This window comes from Schistocerca serialis, chromosome 5 (assembly GCF_023864345.2).
Source record: "Schistocerca serialis cubense isolate TAMUIC-IGC-003099 chromosome 5, iqSchSeri2.2, whole genome shotgun sequence".
NCBI classification, from domain to species: Eukaryota; Metazoa; Arthropoda; class Insecta; order Orthoptera; family Acrididae; genus Schistocerca; species Schistocerca serialis.
This window is the reverse complement of record NC_064642.1, coordinates 647,898,224-647,919,444: the sequence shown is the minus strand read 5'-3', so window position 1 is coordinate 647,919,444 and position 21,221 is coordinate 647,898,224. Positions and strand designations below refer to the sequence as shown.

General features: G+C 41.7%; 1 protein-coding gene across 5 annotated transcripts in view; it reads right to left on the bottom strand.

Annotated features, from left to right (window-relative positions):
- The window catches only part of LOC126481279 (gamma-aminobutyric acid receptor subunit beta), a 593,225-nt gene extending 575,619 nt beyond the window's left edge, over positions 1-17,606 (bottom strand). For all 5 annotated transcript variants that reach the window (XM_050104914.1, XM_050104915.1, XM_050104913.1 and 2 more), the window contains exon 1: positions 17,461-17,606. In XM_050104914.1, the coding sequence (XP_049960871.1) occupies positions 17,461-17,531 (71 nt within the window). In that variant the 5' untranslated portion in view covers positions 17,532-17,606. The remainder of the gene's footprint in view (positions 1-17,460) is intronic.
- Between the last annotated feature and the right edge of the window lie 3,615 nt (positions 17,607-21,221).

Genomic DNA, 21,221 nt, shown 5'->3' with positions numbered 1-21,221 from the left:
TGTTTTCAATTCCTTATCGGTAGCACTAGTGAATTTACCAAGACAAACTTTTATCTCAACTAAGATCATTTGTTTGGCAGTAAAACCGTACGCTGGACTAAAACACGATGACGGAAGTTTAGATTTCAGCGAACTATTGACTGAATTATTTAAGCGCGGCTCACTAAATATTTTCACCGCTTCATTTATGTATCCTCCTTCTCAGTATCTTTAGTGGAGTTCGAGTAGAAAGGAAAGCTGTATTCGCGATATGATACATTTAAAAATGTTGTCTCTTTTACAGACAGTTTTAAGAATAAGAATTTACTGCTAGTTTCAGTTGTGAGAGTTTTGTTTTTGCCTCCGATATCCGGTACCGAAAAGTTACTTCGTAAGTGTGTTGTTACAGACGATGGAACAATCTCGTAAAGGAAGGCAGCCGAAGTAGTTCCCTCCACGAAACGCATACCAGCTGCACGGTGGGTTAGTCCTTCCTTCTGATCACGAATTATCTCCGAAGGAGTCGATAAGGCGGCCGGTAGAGGGTGAGAGTTGAAGTGGAATAACCGAGTTGGAGCGGGCGCGATTTCTCTGATACGAAGTGGTATCACATTGAAATTCAGATCAGCTATCGCGGGGAGCGGCGGAGTGATGCGGCCGGCTGGAGAGGTGGCGGCCATTAGCGTATCGCGGGGCGCGGGGCCCGCCTTCATTATCCGCTGGCTAATGAGGCGCCGGTATGCCGCCGCCTGGCCACGGCTGCCCTCATTACGGCTCGGCTAGCTGGCTGGCCCTTGCGACGCCGCGCCCTGCTCGCCGCTTGTGCCGCGCGGTTGCCTACCTCGCAGGGTTGCGCAGCTCGACCACAGCGGCCAGCACTTTACAAAAACGATCGCGAAACTGTAACACCTGCTGTCTGACCTTTATTACACAGGTGAAGGGGACGACGGTATACAGTCGATGAGGACTACAGAATGCTGTGTCACTTATTTGAGACATCACTATTGTGTGAGGTATCCTTGTGATGGATCAACGGCTTTAAACATCATCGCATGGAATCAAAGAGAGCTTCGCTAAGTGTTTGATGAATCTCCTACCAGACGAGCAAATTAAACGTTGTTGGAGGAGCCTGACGAGCAAATATTCTTTATGAAACTTCCTGGCAGATTAAAACTGTGTGCCCGACCGAGACTCGAACTCGGGACCTTTCGCGGGCAAGTGCTCTACCATCTGAGCTACCGAAGCACGACTCACGCCCGGTACTCACAGCTTTACTTCTGCCAGTATCTCGTCTCCTACCTTCCAAACTTTACAGAAGCTCTCTTGCGAACATTGCAGAACTAGCACTCCTGAAAGAAAGGATATAGCGGAGACATGGCTGGAAATATTCTTTACTTTATCGGTTTCACACACCAAAAAAATCTAACGTTTTAACAAAAGTGGGCTATTCTTGTGGTGCTTATTGTCACGGATCCTAATGTGATAACCAAAGAGACACACATAAGCACACAATATACGAATATAAAAAGTGCACATTTGAGTTATTGTTTAGCGTATAAGTACCGTGTGTAAAGTGCAGTATTTACTTCATATGCAGACTAATAATTACAATTATTATGAATAGTATGTTTTTATTTTGGTTAATGCCTCCAAATGCATGCCGCAAGAGGAAGATGTTAGTGCTCATTTTCTCCTGGGCAGCAGACCAGATGTCAAAGCGTGGACACATGGACACAAAGCGGTTAGTTTCTACTGACAGGCGTCGTCCACTTAGTGGTGCGCTGGGCCATGCAGAAAACAGCAAGTCGTGATTTATCAGTTTGTGACGTGTTACAAGAATATTGTTCGATGCAGAGAAAAAACAATCAACACACTGATGTGTGTACATATTAAGGAACTAGATACAAAATATCTGCACTTATGCCTACTACATAATTTTATCCAAGCAGACGCTCGCATCCGTCGAGATGCAAGCGTGACCCGGTGTTGTTCGTTATCGCTATGTGACTGACGTACGTAGTCTTACTTCCACTTTTGTCGTGAAGACAAAAAGTAACAATAGGGTTTCCTGTCACAAACATTGATATCTGGGATCATACTTGCATCTCGGGATGTGCCGTAACGGCAAGTTTCGTTTATTCCAAGCATCAACTTCGCTTCGGAATTCCTCATGATGTAAATGACGTATTTCGCTTCAACGAACGCCATTCTTTTTGTGATTTTTCATGTTATTTGTTGCATAAGAAATACTACGGTGTGTCCATAAAAAACCTAAGTTTGTGTTGATATTGGTTTACATTTTAGAATTTCTCGTAGTGTTTACTTTTATGAGCTCCTGCCTTACACTCGTACCAGTGAAAGTCGTTTTTCAATATCTATTCTTGTTCCAGAGATACTTGTGTAGAAACACTTCAGTGAGCTACCCGGAAACAAAGTATACCTGTCATATTTTGAAAATAAACTTCATAATCAGGATAAATCGTGACCACCGCATATGTCTGCTATGTATGAGAGATCTCAGAAAAGAAAAACAAGAATTAATATTTTGATAACGTACTTTTCCTCGGTGACTTTCTTGAATAGATGGTCTTTTTGGTTTAGATTTGTATCCAGCCTCAAGACTTCGAAGGCAGAGGAAGTTTTCGAAAGATCAAGATTGAAACAAAATCTAATGCGCCAAGAACACCATGAAGCAATTGCTCAAGACTTTATATTTCCTATTACATTGATGTAGAGAATATTTCAAGAATCTCTGTGAGGTTTTTTTTAACTATTAAAAACTAAAAGAAGGAGTTGTTTGTTGGTCCTGAAAAATAACATTGTATTCAAAGTTTGAATAAAAAATGACAGTATGCGAGAGCGTAGCTTGGGCATGATTCAAGGACTCACACAATATTTCTATCGTACTGAACATGTCGGAGATGTTCACTTAGACTGTTTGATGAACTTATAGATTAAGGATTTCTACAACTCCATCAAAATTTCTATGTTATAAAAGGATGTTAAACTCTTCAGTCTGAAGAAAGATTTTATTGAATTATGAATTTCTTTTCAGTCCAGTACATATGTTTTGATAATTATCTTGTTTATAACGAACTTGCCTTGTGACAAAACTATGCATGATAGAAGACAACTGATCGATATGGATATATTCAAAAAGCGATAATCCTAACCCACCGCCTAATAAAAATTAATTAAAAACCCTTTTCCATTGGTCGATGTTGTCCAGTGAAGAAAAGCCAGTATCTGTATGAATGCTATATAAAAAAAAATTTATACTTTGAGCTACTTTACATATGCGCATCTCTCTTTGCGTACCATCGTCGCACATTGCAAAATATTTTCAGGACCACATGGATTTGTCAAATATATACATATTTGTTATAAAGTAACCATGGATATGTCATAATTGGATACATTTATTAAAAGGGATACTTACTAAATATAAATAAACTTATACAAATGCCAACATTAATTTATTTGGTATCTGGAATGAACTGAGAATACATTTTTACAGAATTATCAGAAAACATTTGAAAACTTTTTCTGAATCAGCTCCAAATTTTTTTTAGTATACTATTTTTATTGTGCCACATTTCTTTATTATCCAACGGTTCTTTACAGTTCCACATACTGGACGCTGGGTCAAAGGTGCTGTTTCCCTCAAAAACATTACCATAATCATTCCTGGTCCCCGTGTGCGAGTACAAAATTTGTCGAGAGCATCAGTATCATAAACATGGCGGATTATGTTAAAAATTCATGGGAGCCTATGCGTATGGAGAGTCATGCCAAAGTGCGCTTGTTGTGTCGTTTACAGGAGGCTCACTCGAATGTATGCGTATAACTAATGCAGCAGAGCAAAGGACGGAGGCATAAAAGCAAAGTTGTGTTATAAATTTTGTGGAACGGACACATTGATGAAAGTACAGTTGCACCAAGCGCTGCGAACGCAAAACATATGTATGACTGGATCCAACGCTTTCGTGACAGAAAATAGATTGGAAACTTTTGGTGATGTTCCGCGGTCGTTTTAGTCAGCAACGGCCGTAGTCTCTAACAGCTTGAGAAACTGCCATACATCCTGGCACAAGATCAGTGACCTTGAGTTGCATGAAAGAAGAACTGACAGAAAGGCCGGCGTCAGTGTCACCATTCTCAGCGATTTGCACAAACTTAAGACTTGTTTCCGATTTACAGCTCACAAACTTACTGAAGAGTGGAACGAATAATAAATCGGAAGGGCTGAAGAATTTTTTGAGACTGGTAAAAAACAGTCACTCTAATTTGCAAACCAAAAAATCTTAGTAAATGTGATGTGACATATCTGGTTGTGTATATGCATTACGGTCGGGGAGTAAAACTGTGCACATAATAATGCAGTACTCGTGCAAAGAATTACTATCAATCTTTCCATCGATCCCAAGTCCAGCCTACGCAGACAGTTTACTACACACATCATTTCTAACGCGACAAAAACTGTTCAGCAACCAGCAGACGTTACTATGATGGATAAAAGCGTTTTATTGCTTTCTTCAGTCTTCTTTGTTTTACCATTCTATTGAACAAAAATTTTACAGAGTGACACTGAATGTCTCGTAAACACTTACTGAGTAAGTTTTGCAATCGGTTTCTTTCTTTCCTGTTTCTTGGCCACCACTTACAACATGACGATCAGCAACTGTTATTTGATTGCAGGCTTCCCTTCATGTCGGAAACCGTTTACACTATAACTCTGAAATTGAAATAAGATGCACCTAACAAGATACAACGAATCTCTGCAGATTGTCGCAGTACTTTGAAGTGGTGTTTTAAAGATTGGTAGGTATTTTAGCTGTACAGTACGAGGTACTACTAGACAGAGCTTTAACAGCGGAAGGAGTACCCTCTTGTTCCAACCAGATCTTCCTGAAATACAAACACTGAACGATCAAAGTCGGATATCGGGTTATTATATACAGCAACTCAAAAAGAAATACACTACTGGCCACTAAAATTGTTACACCAAGAAGAAATGCAGTGATAATTGGACAAATATATTATACTAGAACTGACATGTGATTACATTTTCACGCAGTTAGGGTGCATTGTGTCAAACAGAGCTTGGATGGCGTGTAGAGGTACAGCTGCCCATGCAGCTTCAACACATCACAGTTCATCAAGAGTAGTGACTGGCGTATTGTGACGAGCCAGTTGCTCAGCCACCATTGACCAGACGTTTTCAGTTGGTCAGAGATCTGGAGAATGTGCTGGCCAGGGCAGCAGTCGAACATTTTCTGTATCCAGAAAGGCCCGTACAGGACCTGCAACATGCGGTCGTGCATTATCCTGCTGAAATGTTGGGTTTCGCAAGGATCGAATGAATGGTAGAGCCACGGCTCGTAACACATCTGAAATGTGACGTCCACTGTTCAAAGTGCCGTCAATGCGAACCAGAGGTGACCGAGACAAGTAACCAATGGCACCCCATAATATCACACCGGGTGATACGCCAGTATGGCGATGACGAATACACGCTTCCAATGTGCGTTCACCGCGATGTCGCCAAACACGGATGGTACCATCATAATGCTGTAAACAGAACCTGAATTCATCCGAAAAAATTACTTTTTGCCATTCGTGCACCCAGGTTCGTCGTTGAGTACACTATCGCAGGCACTCCTGTCTGTGATGCAGCGTCAAGGGTAACCGCAGCCATGGTCTCCGAGCTGATAGTCCATGCTGCTGCAAACGTCGTCGAACTGTTCGTGCAGATGGTTGTCTTGCAAACTTCGCCATCTCTTGGCTCAGGGATCGAGACGTGGTTGCACGATCCGTTACAGCCAGGCGGATAAGATGCCAGTCATCTCGACTGCTACTGATACGAGGCCGTTGGGATCCAGCACGGCGTTCCGTATTAGCGTCCTGAACCCACCGATTCCATATTTGTTAACAGTCATTGGATCTCGACCAACGCGAGCAGCAATGTCGCGATACGATAAACCGCAATCGCGATAGGCAACAATCCGACCTTTATCAAAGTCGGAAACGTGATGGTACGCATTTCTCCTCCTTACACGAGGCATCACAACAACATTTGACCAGGCAACGCCGGTCAACTGCTGTTTGTGTATGAGAAATCAGTTGGAAACGTTCCTCATTTCAGCACGTTGTGGGTGTCGCCACCGGCGCCAATCTTGTGTGAATGCTCTGAAAAACTAATCATTCACATATCACAGCATCTTGTTCCTGTCGGTTAAATTTCACGTCTGTAGCGTGTCATCTTCGTGGTGTAGCAGTTTTAATGGCCAGTAGTGTAGCAATATAGTTGGGAACTAAATTCAAAGTGCAATGCAGATAGTTATTGCAGCCTATTGCTCATGTGTGCATCATCGACTTCATCACGTGAATGTCATTTCCTCCTTTCTGAGTTTGGCGGTAGCGAGGAGGACGAAAACCTTCAAAGCACATACCTTTATCGATAGCGTAACCGACTGAGCTCCTGCCTAAAGACCTTCGATAGGACTCAGAGGCTATGACAATAAATATTTATTGAGCTGCCAAATTGGGGTGATTAGACTACGCTTGAATTATGCGTGTAGAAGAAAACATATGGAGTGCGTATACGATCTTAGTTAGGTAACAATAATAGGATAGGGAGCACCACTCTGTAACACGTTTCTCTCTTGCTTTAGCACGCGAAACGAACGGAAAAAAGACATAGGTCAAATTAGGAAAACTACGGGACGTCATAAAAAGTAGTAACAAGTATTGAATCTGGAATATAATAGACGTGGGAAATGTAGGTCAAATGTCAATAAACGCAGCACATGCATTGATTTCAAAAACTAGAAATTAGTGCAGACTCTAGAGCAGGCTTTCCACACAGTATTCCTCAGAACACTGGTGTTCCTCGGGCAGTGAATAAGTGCTCCACGAAACCTACAAATAATATGGTGGCTTTTTCTCTCGACATTTTTACGACACTAATTGTTTTTTACTTAACTATATTATGATTTCTGCTTCATTAGTTATGATTTGAATGTGACGTAATCACTGCATAAAACAAGTTTCTCTCCTTTTATAAAATTTTACTAACCTTCAAAATAAACAAGGTGTGCCATCAAAGTACCAGAGTTTTGAAAGTGTTCCATCAGAGGAAAAATTTGCAATCCCTGCTCTAGGAAGATAAGTACGCACACGGGAGGCAATTTACAACGTGGCACTGTAAGCAGTGACATGGTTTCACGAATTGTAAGTTGCTGTTTTCATCGGTCATCTGCCTCATCTATCAGAGTGACCGGATGATCCAGCTAACAAATACTGAGAGTAAACTGCTGAATGATGAAACTGTTTAGAGATGTGTCTTCTTTATATTAGCTGTCAGTGCTGAGATGTTTGCGTTTTGACCTACCGGTAGATAACAGTAAGTAGATGTCTTCACTGTGTTGGAGTGCAGTCGGAGAGTGAGTGGGATCTTAATTGAGTTTATAGTTTAAGCATTTAAAAATATATATTCCTATCCAGTTCGTCTCTGACAACTGTAACGAGGGTGGTAGCACCTAACTTACGAGCTCCTCGGTTCAACAAAATCGAACAAGAAAATGTTAGGAGTTCGTGCCAGATTGACTCTTTCAATAGCTGTAGTCGGATGGGGAGATTAGTAGCGCACAGCCCGCGAAAGCGAGGTTTTAGGTTCGAACCACAACGACACACACAGTTTTAAGGTGTCTCATAAGATCATGGAGAGTGTTTGGAGAATCTCTGACTGCTCTGGTTGGAAGAAAGCAAGAAAAACCTCTGGATAACAAAATTTACAAGAAACTCATTTGAAAATTTCTTTTAGTAGCGTGATGGATTCATAGCGAAATTTCGGAGAACGTATAAATGAACAGGTGTGGGACGGTCATTCAAGAAAGGGAATGGGAATAAGTCCTTAACGATTAACAGCAAAAAGAGAAATGATTGTTTAATCTACAACAAAGTACTATAGACAAAACAGTGAAAAATAGTAAGTTCTGGCTCAATTTTAAGTCATTAGAGAGCTGAGATGAGCATCTTTTTACTCATTGACTTTACGGTTGCCCACAGTAAAACGGAAAAGTAAATATTAAAATATGAATAGCTCCGTAGAAAAATATTTCACAATAAATCATTTCAACACAGTCCTTGTTTCCCTCATTTCTCTGAAAAAATGGTATTTATAGAGATTAGTGACTACAGTTTTAGAAAGGGAGTTAAACTCTTAAATAATGAGAGGGCCATTGTACCCTATTAGAAAGTGTAGCGAATAGCAAGCAAACAGTAATTTATTGTTGATTATAGGCGTACGGAAACGTGTCGTGTGATTGGATGAGGGCTCAGGTATTAAGTAATGTTAGCGGGCAGGTGAATGCGTCTACATATGCCTCTGTTGTCTTATATTGGCCGCTGTGTTAGGATGTATTTACTTGTTCTGACATTAAACAAGACTACAGGACATACTCTTTGCACCAAACACACACACACACACACACACACACACACACACACACACAACACACATACAACTCGAGAAATCGTAGGCTGGTTAATTTCATGAATTGCAGTAAACTATTGTACCTAATTATAATAATTAAATATCCACAAGTATCATTTGTGGCGACGTAACTAACCGCTAGAAATGCAGACGACTGGTTACTAAAAATGCTACTCATCGGTGTTAATCAGAAATAATCCATCAAATCTTGGGAAGAACACTGCTGTCCATACACACAACACTAGACGGAAAGTCACCTTTATTACGCATCATCGAAGCTGTCGGCGGTTCAGAAAAGAGCGCAGTATGTAGCAACAAATATATTTGTTCATTTGGCCTATAACATACGATATCTGACAGGCAGCAAAGCAAGTTTTAAATTTAACTTAAAATCATTTTTACTGGACAACTCCTTCTTCTATACCATTGACAGATTTGTACTTAAAAACTGGCAGCCAGTAAAAAAATGTAAACAAATAAAAAATCACCTTATTGTTAAGTGTATTTACATGAGTTGGACTAAAATACTAAAACGTTCGTTGATTTTAACACTAATCATATATGCATATCCTGTGAACTGACTCGTTTCACGTAATTTCGATAGAACAATCGTTCAAACGATCTATGGAACATGTAACTAACTAACTATCGTTGAGGCCACTTGCAATGTTTCTTCCCGACTAAACTTTAATACTTCACAGTCTGGAATCATTAATAAATAGGATTCAGAAAAGGAAGAGACAAAGTCGGAAGCAGAGATTCTCAGCTTTTTAGGGCATATTTGCTGTTACATATATGCACAAGACTTCTTGAAGTATTTGAACATAAGTATAAGGTTATTAATCAGGGAGATACAAACAAAACTAATGGCAATAGATCAGATTACAAGGTGAAACACAGTTAGAATGAAGTCAACATGTGAAGATTCCAGTGAAGTTCCTTTTCCTTAGGAGGAGGGGATATACATACAATGCTCAATTACTTGCAAGTTGTTGAAAAGTGAACAGCAGCACGTCTGGACAAGACAATGGGAGAGGTCCACGTGAAACTATTCACACCTGCCCCTGCTTTCGAATATATGTCAAATTTCCGAGAGCTTACTGTCATGTCAGGAGTTAGATATGTTCAAAGCTCACGAGCCCTTTAGCTGTCACATCACGTGATGGTTGCTTACTGTATTTTGTGGTTACCTGAAGCCAAGAAACAGGATGATCACAGCATGAAATTCGGAGGTTTCGTTCAGTCTATCAGAGGTAACTGAAAACCTGATGGCCTTCCTCAACCTCACTCTGCTGGGGCATGTCTGGACTTCGCAGAAAAGTAACGTGTAAAGCGACAAAGTTTGAAAGCCTTCTGTTAGAGAACGACTGTCATGACATTTATCACTATGTCACTGGCTTGGTGCAAAGACTATCTTTGCACTGTTATCGTCTGCTAGGGAAGTCACAACTTTGAGTGCATAGTGAGAACACATCTGAACGATACACTCTGAGGTGGAGTTATCCTGACCAGCCAGGTAACTGCTCGGTTCAGATTTGGGTTAGCTTCCTCATGTGGATAGAGAGACAAAGCATCCTCCGTTCTTCTTCCGCTGACAGCTGGAACTAGTCGCGTGGACGCTGCCCGCAACTTCCTTGCTACGATCGGACGCCTTTGTCTTGTGTTTTACACTAGTGGCCATTTCTAAGCTACAACGTACATGACTTTATGGTGAACCAGTTGTCTGCATTCGCGTAATCTCTATAGATGAGATGCGCTTTCTGTGTGAACAACGTTATATTTGCTATTGGGATAGAGAGATAATGTTCCATGTTAAAGGCTCATTATAGGTCTTTCATTAACTCATCAGTGAAGATAGGTCGTCCCTCATGTTACTCTCTCATTTTTTTAGTATTGCTACAGGGATTTTAGATTGGAAGGGGTTCCTTTTCTTTTGTTTTTGATGATTTGTGGTATTGTACTTCACTTGGTCCCTTGGAGGGCATACGTAACCTTGTAACAAAAGTCTAGTGCTTGTTTAATGAATATTAACCAAAGGCTACTGCAAATTCACATTTTTTTATCCCGAATCCACCTACAGTATCGTGTTTTATGGTTACTTATTCTTTGTCTAAATTCGTAGTTGACGCGCCCACACTTTACTGAATAGTTCTACTTTCAGTGGAATCTTTATTCAGATAATCTGACATCAGCATATGATATATTCGTTTCTTTGAATGCCTGCTACAGCAAGAGTAATGTAGGTCTGAGCTACTGAGAACCTGAAGATACCTGCTGATTCTGAATATATTGAGAGTGACTATTGTGATTAATGCTTCTTACAAATAGGTGTCAGATTATGGAACATGAAGTCTACATCTCCGCTACACTTTCAGGTTGAATTAACAGGTTTTGGCGTCTTGATCGTAATTTTTGATTACTGAAACATATTTTCAGGTTCCTCTCATATTTATCGTTGCCCAATGAAAATCATGGGTCAAAATTTTGTATAAGAAGGGTAATATTTTCAGGTCATTGACACAGGTTATGCCAGCTACGTATTCAGATCTCAACAGAAGTAGGAGGCTTTCAAGTCGTAGGGACACCAAACACTTTTTGGGTCAGTGCCTATGGTAAACTGCGGAAGCCATATATCTTTGTGTTCACTTGGACTTTCTTCCTTATATGTCACGATGTACGTCTAGTGCAGTAATTACTATACCGTGGCCAGATACACGACAGATACGGCCGATATGAAGTACAACAAATCTGAGGAAATACCTTGTAATTCAGTGGTTTGGGAAATATACTGTAATGTGAAATGTCAGTGGTTTTTTGACGAGACATCTAATATTTGAATGCAATAAAGAGTTTCTAAAGTGGTGAATTAGACCTCCAGTAGCGTTTCAGCATGTCATGTTGCCTTTGATTCATTATGAATACCTGGAAGAGACGATCGATGCTGTCGATGGGCTTCTAAATAATTATTTACCCACATTATACCACTTTTGTTACTTAAAATATAATCTAAAATGAATATTCTCAACGTACGAGTAATACTGTCTGCGATCAGTATTTGCATGGTTTGTTCTGAGATGTACAAGATAAATTATTTTCTTTTATCTTCGTTGCTAATACTTCTTGTGCTGAGCCTGTGGAGAAATCATCGGTACTTTCCATCTCGTGTCAATGAAGGACGAATTTGTAGTCTTTTTCTGATATTTATCCAACGAATGAGATGGAAGCAAATCTTGAAATGTGTGAGAAAGAACAGCAGGGACATGACGGCTCTCGCTCACTGATGTCACATAGTGAGTAGGGAAGAGGCCATCGCAAAATCGTAGCTGAACACAACATTTACTTTTCTGAACGACAAGCGACGGGCCGATTCAGCGTGGGTTATTTTGCTTTGACTCGGCCGTCTTTGTCTGTACCTGGGAAAGATATTTCACCCCAACGGTTTCTCCCATTATTGAACGTGTTGTACTACCAGTTCAGTTTATTCTTCAACATGATTTCAGTTTGCTATAAATAGTTTTGAAGTTTTAACAAATGAAATACAACTGGACATAAATAATGATGAATAAGCTTCAAAATCGGTATCATCCGAAGGTAAATTACTGACCTAATAGCACACAATATTGTTGTTGCCATAATGTATGGTTCTGAAATGTCTCGAATATGGAATATTCTACAAGTCACTTGGTGATATTAAGGGATGAACGTATAGACTACACTGGAGTATCTTTCGAACTGTTCTGCATTAGTTTTTTCGAAGGACTCATCTTTAGGTTTGAAAAGGAAACTGTAAATGTTGTATATTCCGTTACTTGACATCTCATTATACTGCTTGTGGAACGCAAGAAAGCAAATATGTCAATGCTATTTGGCGAGATTCCAAAAATTACTATGCAATAACTTTCAAGGAAATCGTGAGAGGACGTATTCGTTAGAAAATGTCAAATCTATGGCATAACGTAGAGAGAATATTCACTGAGAAATGATGAACAGTAAAAACAAAAATGTGGCAAAATATATCAACTCCTGCTTCTGACAATGTGTTGCTATAAAATATATTGATACTGACTGTACAGCTAGACATAATTAAAAAAACAGTCCGTTAAATTATGTATAACACGTGGGCGGGAGATTAAAAAATGTCAACATGGTTTTCCTTTCGAATAACAAACCAAAAATACAGACGGATACGTCAATCTCTGCTTCCGACTGTGTGTTGCTATAGGGTGTGGCGATGTTGACCGTACATCTACACGTAATGAACAACAGTCTGTTAACCTTTATATAACACATGAGTGGGAGAGAAAAAAATCTACATGGTGTTCCTTTCGAATAATAAAAGGATTCGAATTTGCCTTTATTTTAAAGAACTGAAAGAACTGAAAGTGATTTTTCTAAATGACAAAACTTTCGAGAATTGACTGTTCTCTAATTTCCTTATGGACAGTATAAAGCCCAAAAGCAAAAAAAAAAGTTAAAAAGCGAAAGTGTTATAATTTAGGTGGTTCGCAAACCAAAAGAAAACAGTGGAAAATGCGTTTTGTATTCTATTTCTGCAATTACAGACTTTCGTACCGCATGTGAAACTTTATATGAAAAGTGAAATCATTTGTTGACCTAGTCAATCAAAACATCCAGTACCGTCAAAAGAAATGGTCACTCGGTAAGCATAAAAATGCTTGTACACTGGTATGTTGATATCACAGAGTTTTGTTGTGCTGGTAAATAAGTGAAAAATGCAGCACGTTTACAATCTATGAAAGCTGATGACTTGATCGGCTAAGGCTTGATAGTGGCTCAATCTGGGAACTGTTGTGGATTGACCAGAGCCATCAATCGGGTTTATCGATACTTTCAAATGGAAAACCGTTAGGCACTGGACGGAACGAAACAGTGGGTGACGCGTTGCGTCAGATGGAAATGGGATATCTGTATCATTTTTAATTTGCCCCAGACTCTACGATCATTTAGTGCGAGTGTTCAGGATATACAGTAATGTGTTTTTCGAACAGAAACATGGAATACAAAGGTACTGATTTCCATTTGTGACATTTGAACAAAAATGTTCACTTCAATCTCCAATTCGACATCAACCTTCGATAAAGTCATTATGTATTTAAGTGAATGAATTTCTGCCAGTTCTAATGAACAAACACACAGTGTATGGCTTCAGCAAATGTGTTAGTTATTCTAAGAAAGTGCATGTGGCTTAGTTTATTATTATGTTCAATATTCAAAACTTATGCAAATGCTGATGTGGATGTTATTTCGGTAACTTGTGCTGAAATTTTTTCATGCTCCAGTTGAGGGCAGTAACTATACGTTGCTGAAGTTGAAGAGCAGTGCAGTATTTCCTTCACTAAAAAAGCTTCAGATACACAGAGACTATGAAGTGGACGCTAAATGGAAAACATCCGTGTTGAGGGCAACGCTCTCAAGTTGTGTGTGTTGCGCGCAGAAGATAACAAGTGGGTTCCAATGTGGCAACGATATTTAAAGTCATTATAAAATTAGGAATACCTTGGTGCTGTAACATAAAAATGTGAGACTGACATTATTAGTGTTTGAAATAGATTGCACTTTTTCATTGTTCTTCAGAACTGCAAGAACGTTAAGCCGTTTTGCTTACACGGTGGAGTGACAGTCAGTTTGTTGCAAATGCTGAACGTTCCTATAAAAATGAAATATTTTAAATGTTTCCGCTGTTAATATCTTTAGAAATTTTGGGATATCTTCAGACTGTTAGTATATATTTGGCAATACAGCACGAAATGCTTATACAACGATTATTTCGCATTCATATTGACATGTGCTACCGTTAAAACATTAAAAAAACGTAGTATTTACACTTAAAGTAAGGAAGAAACAAATCATTCAGAACGCACGAATTTTATTGGTCTCGTTAATAGCATAGAAACAAAGTTGAAAACATGACAATCTGAGTGGAATAAAGAAAGTGATATTGGAGACTCTTGCCGAGCCGTACATAGCATTGCAGCAAGCTGGCAAATAAAGTACTTGACGTTGGTGAAAAACTGGGGCATAATAACATGATGCTACTGCCTGTATTGCGTTCCGAGGATCCCTTACCGGTAGTGACACATAAATAATGTTTCCAAAACAATACATAAATTTCCATAGAACAATCTGTAAGTGAAATAAAGATATGCCACAGGAACACCAAGAGCCAAATATTATGAACGAAATACTGTCGTGGAGTTTCAGTTTTTGACTTGAAGAAATTTTGTTTCCGTTACCGAAGTTATAGGACACCTAGTAGGGCCGTGTTATCAAAATATGATATGCTGGAAACTGTTTAGCCTGACTTCGAGCCCTGTCGGAAACTGAACGCTCCGAAGTGAATCATTATCAAGAGGACAAGTGATACAGGCAGGAGGTTGAAATAGGTAAGATAATAATAAAAACGTGGTGGAGCAACCTCACAACACTATCTGTCACATCACAGCAGTGTCTGTTGGCGCATTTGCTCCAATTTCGGCGCCGCGCCGAGTCTGAGTCGTGCCTGATGCTGCGACCCGAGCTGCAATTCAGGTTAAGACCGTGTTTAATTCGGTTCTTACACGTTAGGAACAAAGTCTTGAGATGCTCTGAAACTGAGGATTGAGTAAAGTTAGCCTGACATGGTTACCCAGCTTAGTAAATATCCTTTATTTTTTTATTTTATGTTTCATTCATCCTTTCAAATGCATTCTCCTGTGAATAAATACTTTAAGAATGAATTTAATTTAGTTTTCACAGAAAGAGTTATTTTGCCACACCTGTTCCCAGCATAATCTTGCGGGGGCACAAGGGAAAGAGGTGACTAGCGGAGGTGGGGCCGGGGGGGGGGGGGGGGGGAAGGGGAGGAGGGAGAACTGAAAATATGAGGTGATGTGGAGGAAGGCAGTCTATACAACGATTTGTTTGCTGTTTGGGTATGTGTCTCTGGACGCTCAATGCCTACTAATTCGAACATACGTCAATAAGGAGCCGCAATATTCATTGTTGTAAATAAGATGTGCCACTAAAAAAATTGTTAAATCAGCAGTCTTCGGACATAGATGCAACGAAGGGAGCACACTTTTTCAGATATATGTTCAAGCTTTAATTACTTCGTGTTGAGGTATTAGCGGTGTATCACTTGGAATGTGGTGTCAACTCACCACCACTGTAGAAATTGAAATGAACACATTTTTATACCAGTTGTATTAAGACATGACAGTTGCGGAAGTCTTGTTCGTAATATATTCGAACTGGTTTGGCGTTTTTTACAAGGGGTACTTGTGTGGTATATAAAATGACCAAGTTAATTTTAGTAAGATACTTGCAACCCCTGTAAACATGGTTTGAGCATAAAGCGAATTGAGTATCCAGTGCAACTTACCGCTGTACGTTTACTGTAAATGTGAAATGCACAGATTCTGTAATACCTTCTCCTTCTCTTTTTTTCTGGCACTAACTTGTAAAAACTACGTCATACGTAGAGAGTGGTTGCTGATACTGAAAATCTTTCACCAGTAGCAGTTTATAGTCCATACCCATATGCTGCCTCTACAGAGGTAAGCTGTTGGACCTCTGCGACTATGCCCTGACCTGCAATAATAATACAGGTGATTTTGGTCTGATGCCTGTAGGGCAAAACAATGGGATTGTACTTTAACCTTGTAAATAAAGATCCGTAACTTCTCTGGTCATCATTTCTTGAACTCTTTGAATTTTTCTCATACCTGATGTAATTTTGCTAGCATGCTTAACAGAAGGTGGTGCACCACACTTCTGATTGGCCTATATATTTAAAAAATGACAGATTACCACCTTGAGCTGTTGGTAAAATGCTTTATTTACACAATCACCCTCAGTCGCCTGACTATCATCAGGTTCATAAAAGTATTCACTGCAAAAAGTTAGGTGAAATATAAAATCGTTAACGTCATGTGATAAAACATAAATTACATACTATTATCATATCGTAAAATAAATTACGTTGTCAGTATGTAAAGGTGAATAGTTTTATGAACCTGGTGATGATCAGGCGACTGAAACTGGCTGTGTAAATAAAATATTTTACGAGCAGCTCAAGGCGGTAATATGAAATTTTGCAAGTCCAAAATAGCTTATTTGATAAAAAGTTCGTTGTCTATGGATTTCGTTCGTTAATTTTTATTGCCGTTTGGTTTAACTACAATGAGTATTTTGAAATTATGCTTCGTCTTGACATTTGTTTCTGACTGAATTTTGTGTCTTGTGTGTACAGTATTGACGCTTGTTAACTATTATTTTATTGAAAACAGCTGTATATTCCTTGTTCATTGAAAAGATTTTGCAAAAATATACTTAGCGGTCTGGACACTCTCCAGAGGTGTTTTTCAGTCCATTAAAAAGATAAGAAAGCATTTTGTTACGGAAGAAAATTCAGCTTCTACTATAATGACTGTCATTACAAATCAATAATACATTGTAAACAGTTCAGTATGAAAATAGATCCGTCCACTGAGTGGGCTAACCACAGAAATTTATTGGTGCTCTAGTGACCATAACTGGGTCACATTTGTGAGGAACAAAAGCAAATTTAAATAGTTGGGTAGCAAGTAGTTACAGATATAACGCTACGCACGCTAGAAAGATAATTTGGGAAGGAGAGGGGAAGAGCACAGCAGGGGGCGCTGGGTGTGGCTGGTGGGAGGGGCTGGAGTAGTGTGTCCTGGGCTCTGCGGTGCGAGCTCTAGGCGCGGCTGTCTGCTGGGACGCCGAGAGTAGTGCACCAAACTGGCGACCCTGCCAGGATGCCGACAACGCTCTGTCACACTTCCCCAACCGCAAATAGTCTTTTAGCATAAGGAAACACACTGGATCATGATCACGGCGAAGGGACCGAGGACGGCGTAAGTGACAGATGTCGTTTCTCGTTGCACCAGTAAATAATCCCAGACAGGGTCGGAGTTCTGAAAAACAGAAGCAGCAAGAGAGCCGGGGCGGGCGGTACTCACGCGGCTCTGGAGCCGGGGAGCAGGAGGCAGGCGAGCTGCAGCAGCAGCAGCGGCAGCAGCAGCCGCGCCATGGTGTCAGCCCGAGCGCAGGGAGAGGCTGCGCAGGGTGCGGGCCATCGCGAGAGCCGCCCGTCGTCCGCCGTGGCGCGCCGCCGCCCAGCAGCCGCAGCCCGCAGCCGCAGCCACAGCCAGCAGCCAGCAGCAGCAGCCACCGCAGCAGAGCACCACCAGCTCCGGCCGTCGCTGCCCCTGTCCCGCTAGTGGCGGCACGGCCGGCCCGCCGGCTGCCCTCGCGTATTGATCGCGGCGCGCGCACGCCGGGTCGCTGGGGCGCCGGCGCCGCCTCCGCCTCGGCCACCCCCGCCCGCCCCCATCGCCCGGGGCGTGTCCCGGCACCCTGCCCCCGAGGCGGGGCCACTGCACAACAGAACAGCTGGCCCGCCGCTGCCGCTTCTCGCCTTACCTGCACTCACCACACTACACTCCAAACTTCGCAATACGCTCGCTGAACAGTGTAATGACCCCAATGTTCTACTTATGCTGCAGTCTGCAATCGTTATCTTCCCTGGCTCGGTCTTAGAGACTTTAACGAACCGCTTTTTCTACAACGTACGTTAAACATTTGATTTGTTCCAAACAACATTTCCCTCCATTCGTATCAATCGTACATCAAGGAAATATAGAACAAGTTTCTAAGATTATCTGTCTTAAGAGGACTTACGAAAAGCTTGTCACTCTACAGCGAATATAGTGACAATATATATAATTGCTAATACATTACTGGCCATTAACATTGCTACACCAAGAAGAAATGCAGATGAAAAACGGGTATTCATTGGACAAATACAGGGTGTTACAAAAAGGTACGGCCAAACTTTCAGGAAACATTCCTCACACACAAATAAAGAAAAGATGTTATGTGGACATGTGTCCGGAATCGTTTAATTTCCTTGTTAGAGCTCATTTTAGTTTCGTCAGTAGGTACTGTACTTCCTCGATTCACCGCCAGTTGGCCCAATTGAAGGAAGGTAATGTTGACTTCGGTGCTTGTGTTGACATGCGACTCATTGCTCTACAGTACTAGCATCAAACACATCAGTACGTAGCATCAACAGGTTAGTGTTCATCACGAACGTGGTTTTACAGTCAGTGCAATTTTTACAAATGCGGAGTTGGCAGACGCCCATTTGGTGTATGGATTAGCACGGGGCAATAGCCGTGGCGTGGTACGTTTGTATCGAGACAGATTTCCAGAACGAAGGTGTCCCGACAGGAAGACGCTCGAAGCAATTGATCGGCGTCTTAGGGAGCACGGAACATTCCAGCGTATGACTCGCGACTGAGGAAGACCTAGAACGACGAGGACACCTGCAATGGACGAGGCAATTCTTCGCGCAGTTGACGATAACCCTAATGTCAGCGTCAGAGAAGTTGCTGCTGTACAAGGTAACGTTGACCACGTCACTGTATGGAGAGTGCTACGGGAGAACCAGTTGTTTCCGTACCATGTACAGCGTGTGCAGGCACTATCAGCAACTGATTGACATCCACGGGTACACTTCAACACAAAACACTGTGTCAATCCTCATTTCAGTGCAAATGTTCTCTTTACGGATGAGGCTTCATTCCAACGTGATCTTTCTCTGCCTCGTGATGACTGGGTGTTGTGTGATGCTCTTAGGTTAGTTAGGTTTACGTAGTTCTAAGTTCTAGGGTACTGATGACCATAGGTGTTAAGTCCCAAAGTTCTCAGAGCCATTTGAACCATTTTTGAACCAACGTGATCAAATTGTAAATTTTCACAATCAACATGTGTCGGCTGACGAGAGTCCGCACGCAATTGTGCAATCACGTCATCAACACAGATTTTCTGTGAACGTTTGGGCAGGCATTGTTGGTGATGTCGTGATTGGGCCCCATGTTCTTCCACCTACGCTCAATGGAGCACGTTATCATGATTTCGTACGGGATACTCTACCTGTGCTGCTAGAACATTTGCCTTTACAAGTACGACACAACATGTGGTTCATGCACGATGGAGCTCCTGCACATTTCAGTCGAAGTGTTCGTACGCTTCTCAACAACAGATTCGGTGACCGATGGATTGGTAGAGGCGGACCAATTCCATGGCCTCCACGCTCTCCTGACCTCAACCCTCTTGACTTTCATTTATGGGGGCATTTGAAAGCTCTTGTCTACGCAACTCCAGTACCAAATGTAGGGATTCTTCGTGCTCATATTGTGGACGGATTCCTGTAACAAAGTGTTTGAAGTCACGCTAGTACGTTCTGTTGCTGTGTGGGGAATGTTTCCTGAAAGTTTGGCCGTACCTTCTTGTAACACCCTGTATATTATACTAGAACTGACATGTGATTACGTTTTCACGCAATTTGGGTGCATAGATCCTAAGACATCAGTACCCAGAACAGCCACCTCTGGCCGTAATAACGGATTTGATACGCCTGGGCATTGAGTCAAACAGAGCTTCGATGGCGTGTACATGTACAGATGGCCATGCAGCTTCAACACCATACCACAGTTCATCAAAAGTAGTGACTGGCGTATTGTGACAAGCCACTTCCTCGGCCACCGCTGACCAGACGTTTTCAATTGGTGAGAGATGTGGAGAATGTGCTGGCCAGGGCAGCAGTCGAACATTTTCTGTATCCAGAAAGGCCCGTACAGGACCTGCAACATGCGGTCGTGCATTATCCTGCTGAAATGTTGGGTTTCGCAGGGATCGAATGAAGGGTAGAGCCACGGCTCGTAACACATCTGAAATGTGACGTCCACTGTTGAAAGTGCCGTCAATGCGAACCAGAGGTGACCCAGACAAGTAACCAATGGCACCCCATAATATCACACCGGGTGATACGCCAGTATGGCGATGACGAATACACGCTTCCAACGTGCGTTCGCCGCGATGCCGCGAAATACGGATGCGACCATCATGATGCTGTAAACAAAACCTGGATTCATCCGAGAAAATGACGTTTTGCCATTCGTGCACCCAGGGTTCGTCGTTGAGTACACCATCGCACGAGCTCTTGACTGTGATGCAGCGTCAAGGGAAACCGCAGCCATGGTCTCCGAGCTGATAGTCCATGCTGCTGCAAACGCCGTCGAACTGGTCGTGCAGATGGTTGTTGTCTTGCAAACGTCCCCATCTGTTGACTCAGGGATCGAGACGTGGCTGCACGATCCGTTACAGCCATGCGGATAAGATACCTGTCATCTCGACTGCTTGTGATACTAAGCCGTTGGGATCCAGCACGGCGTTCCGTATTACCCTCCTGGACCCACCGATTCCATATTCTGCTAACAGTCCTTGGATATCGCCCAACGCGAACAGCAATGTCGCGATACGATAAATGGCAATCGCGATAGGCTACAATCCAACCTTTATCAAAGTCGGAAACGTGATGGTATGCATTTCTCCTCCTTACACGAGGCATCACAACAACGTTTCACCAGGCAACGCCGGTCAACTGCTGGTTGTGTATGGAAACTTTGCTCATGTCAGCACGTTGTAGGTGTCGCCACCGACGCCAACCTTGTGTGAATGCTCTGAAAAGCTAATCATTTGCATGTCACAGCTTCTTGTTCCTGTCGGTTAAATTTCGCGTCTGTAGCACGTCATCTTCGTCGTGTAGCAATTTTAATGGCCAGTAGTATATATATATACGGGTGTAGTAAACTGTAATTTATTTATTGATTACTGTACACTGAGGTGTCGAAAGTGATGGGATACCTCCTAATAT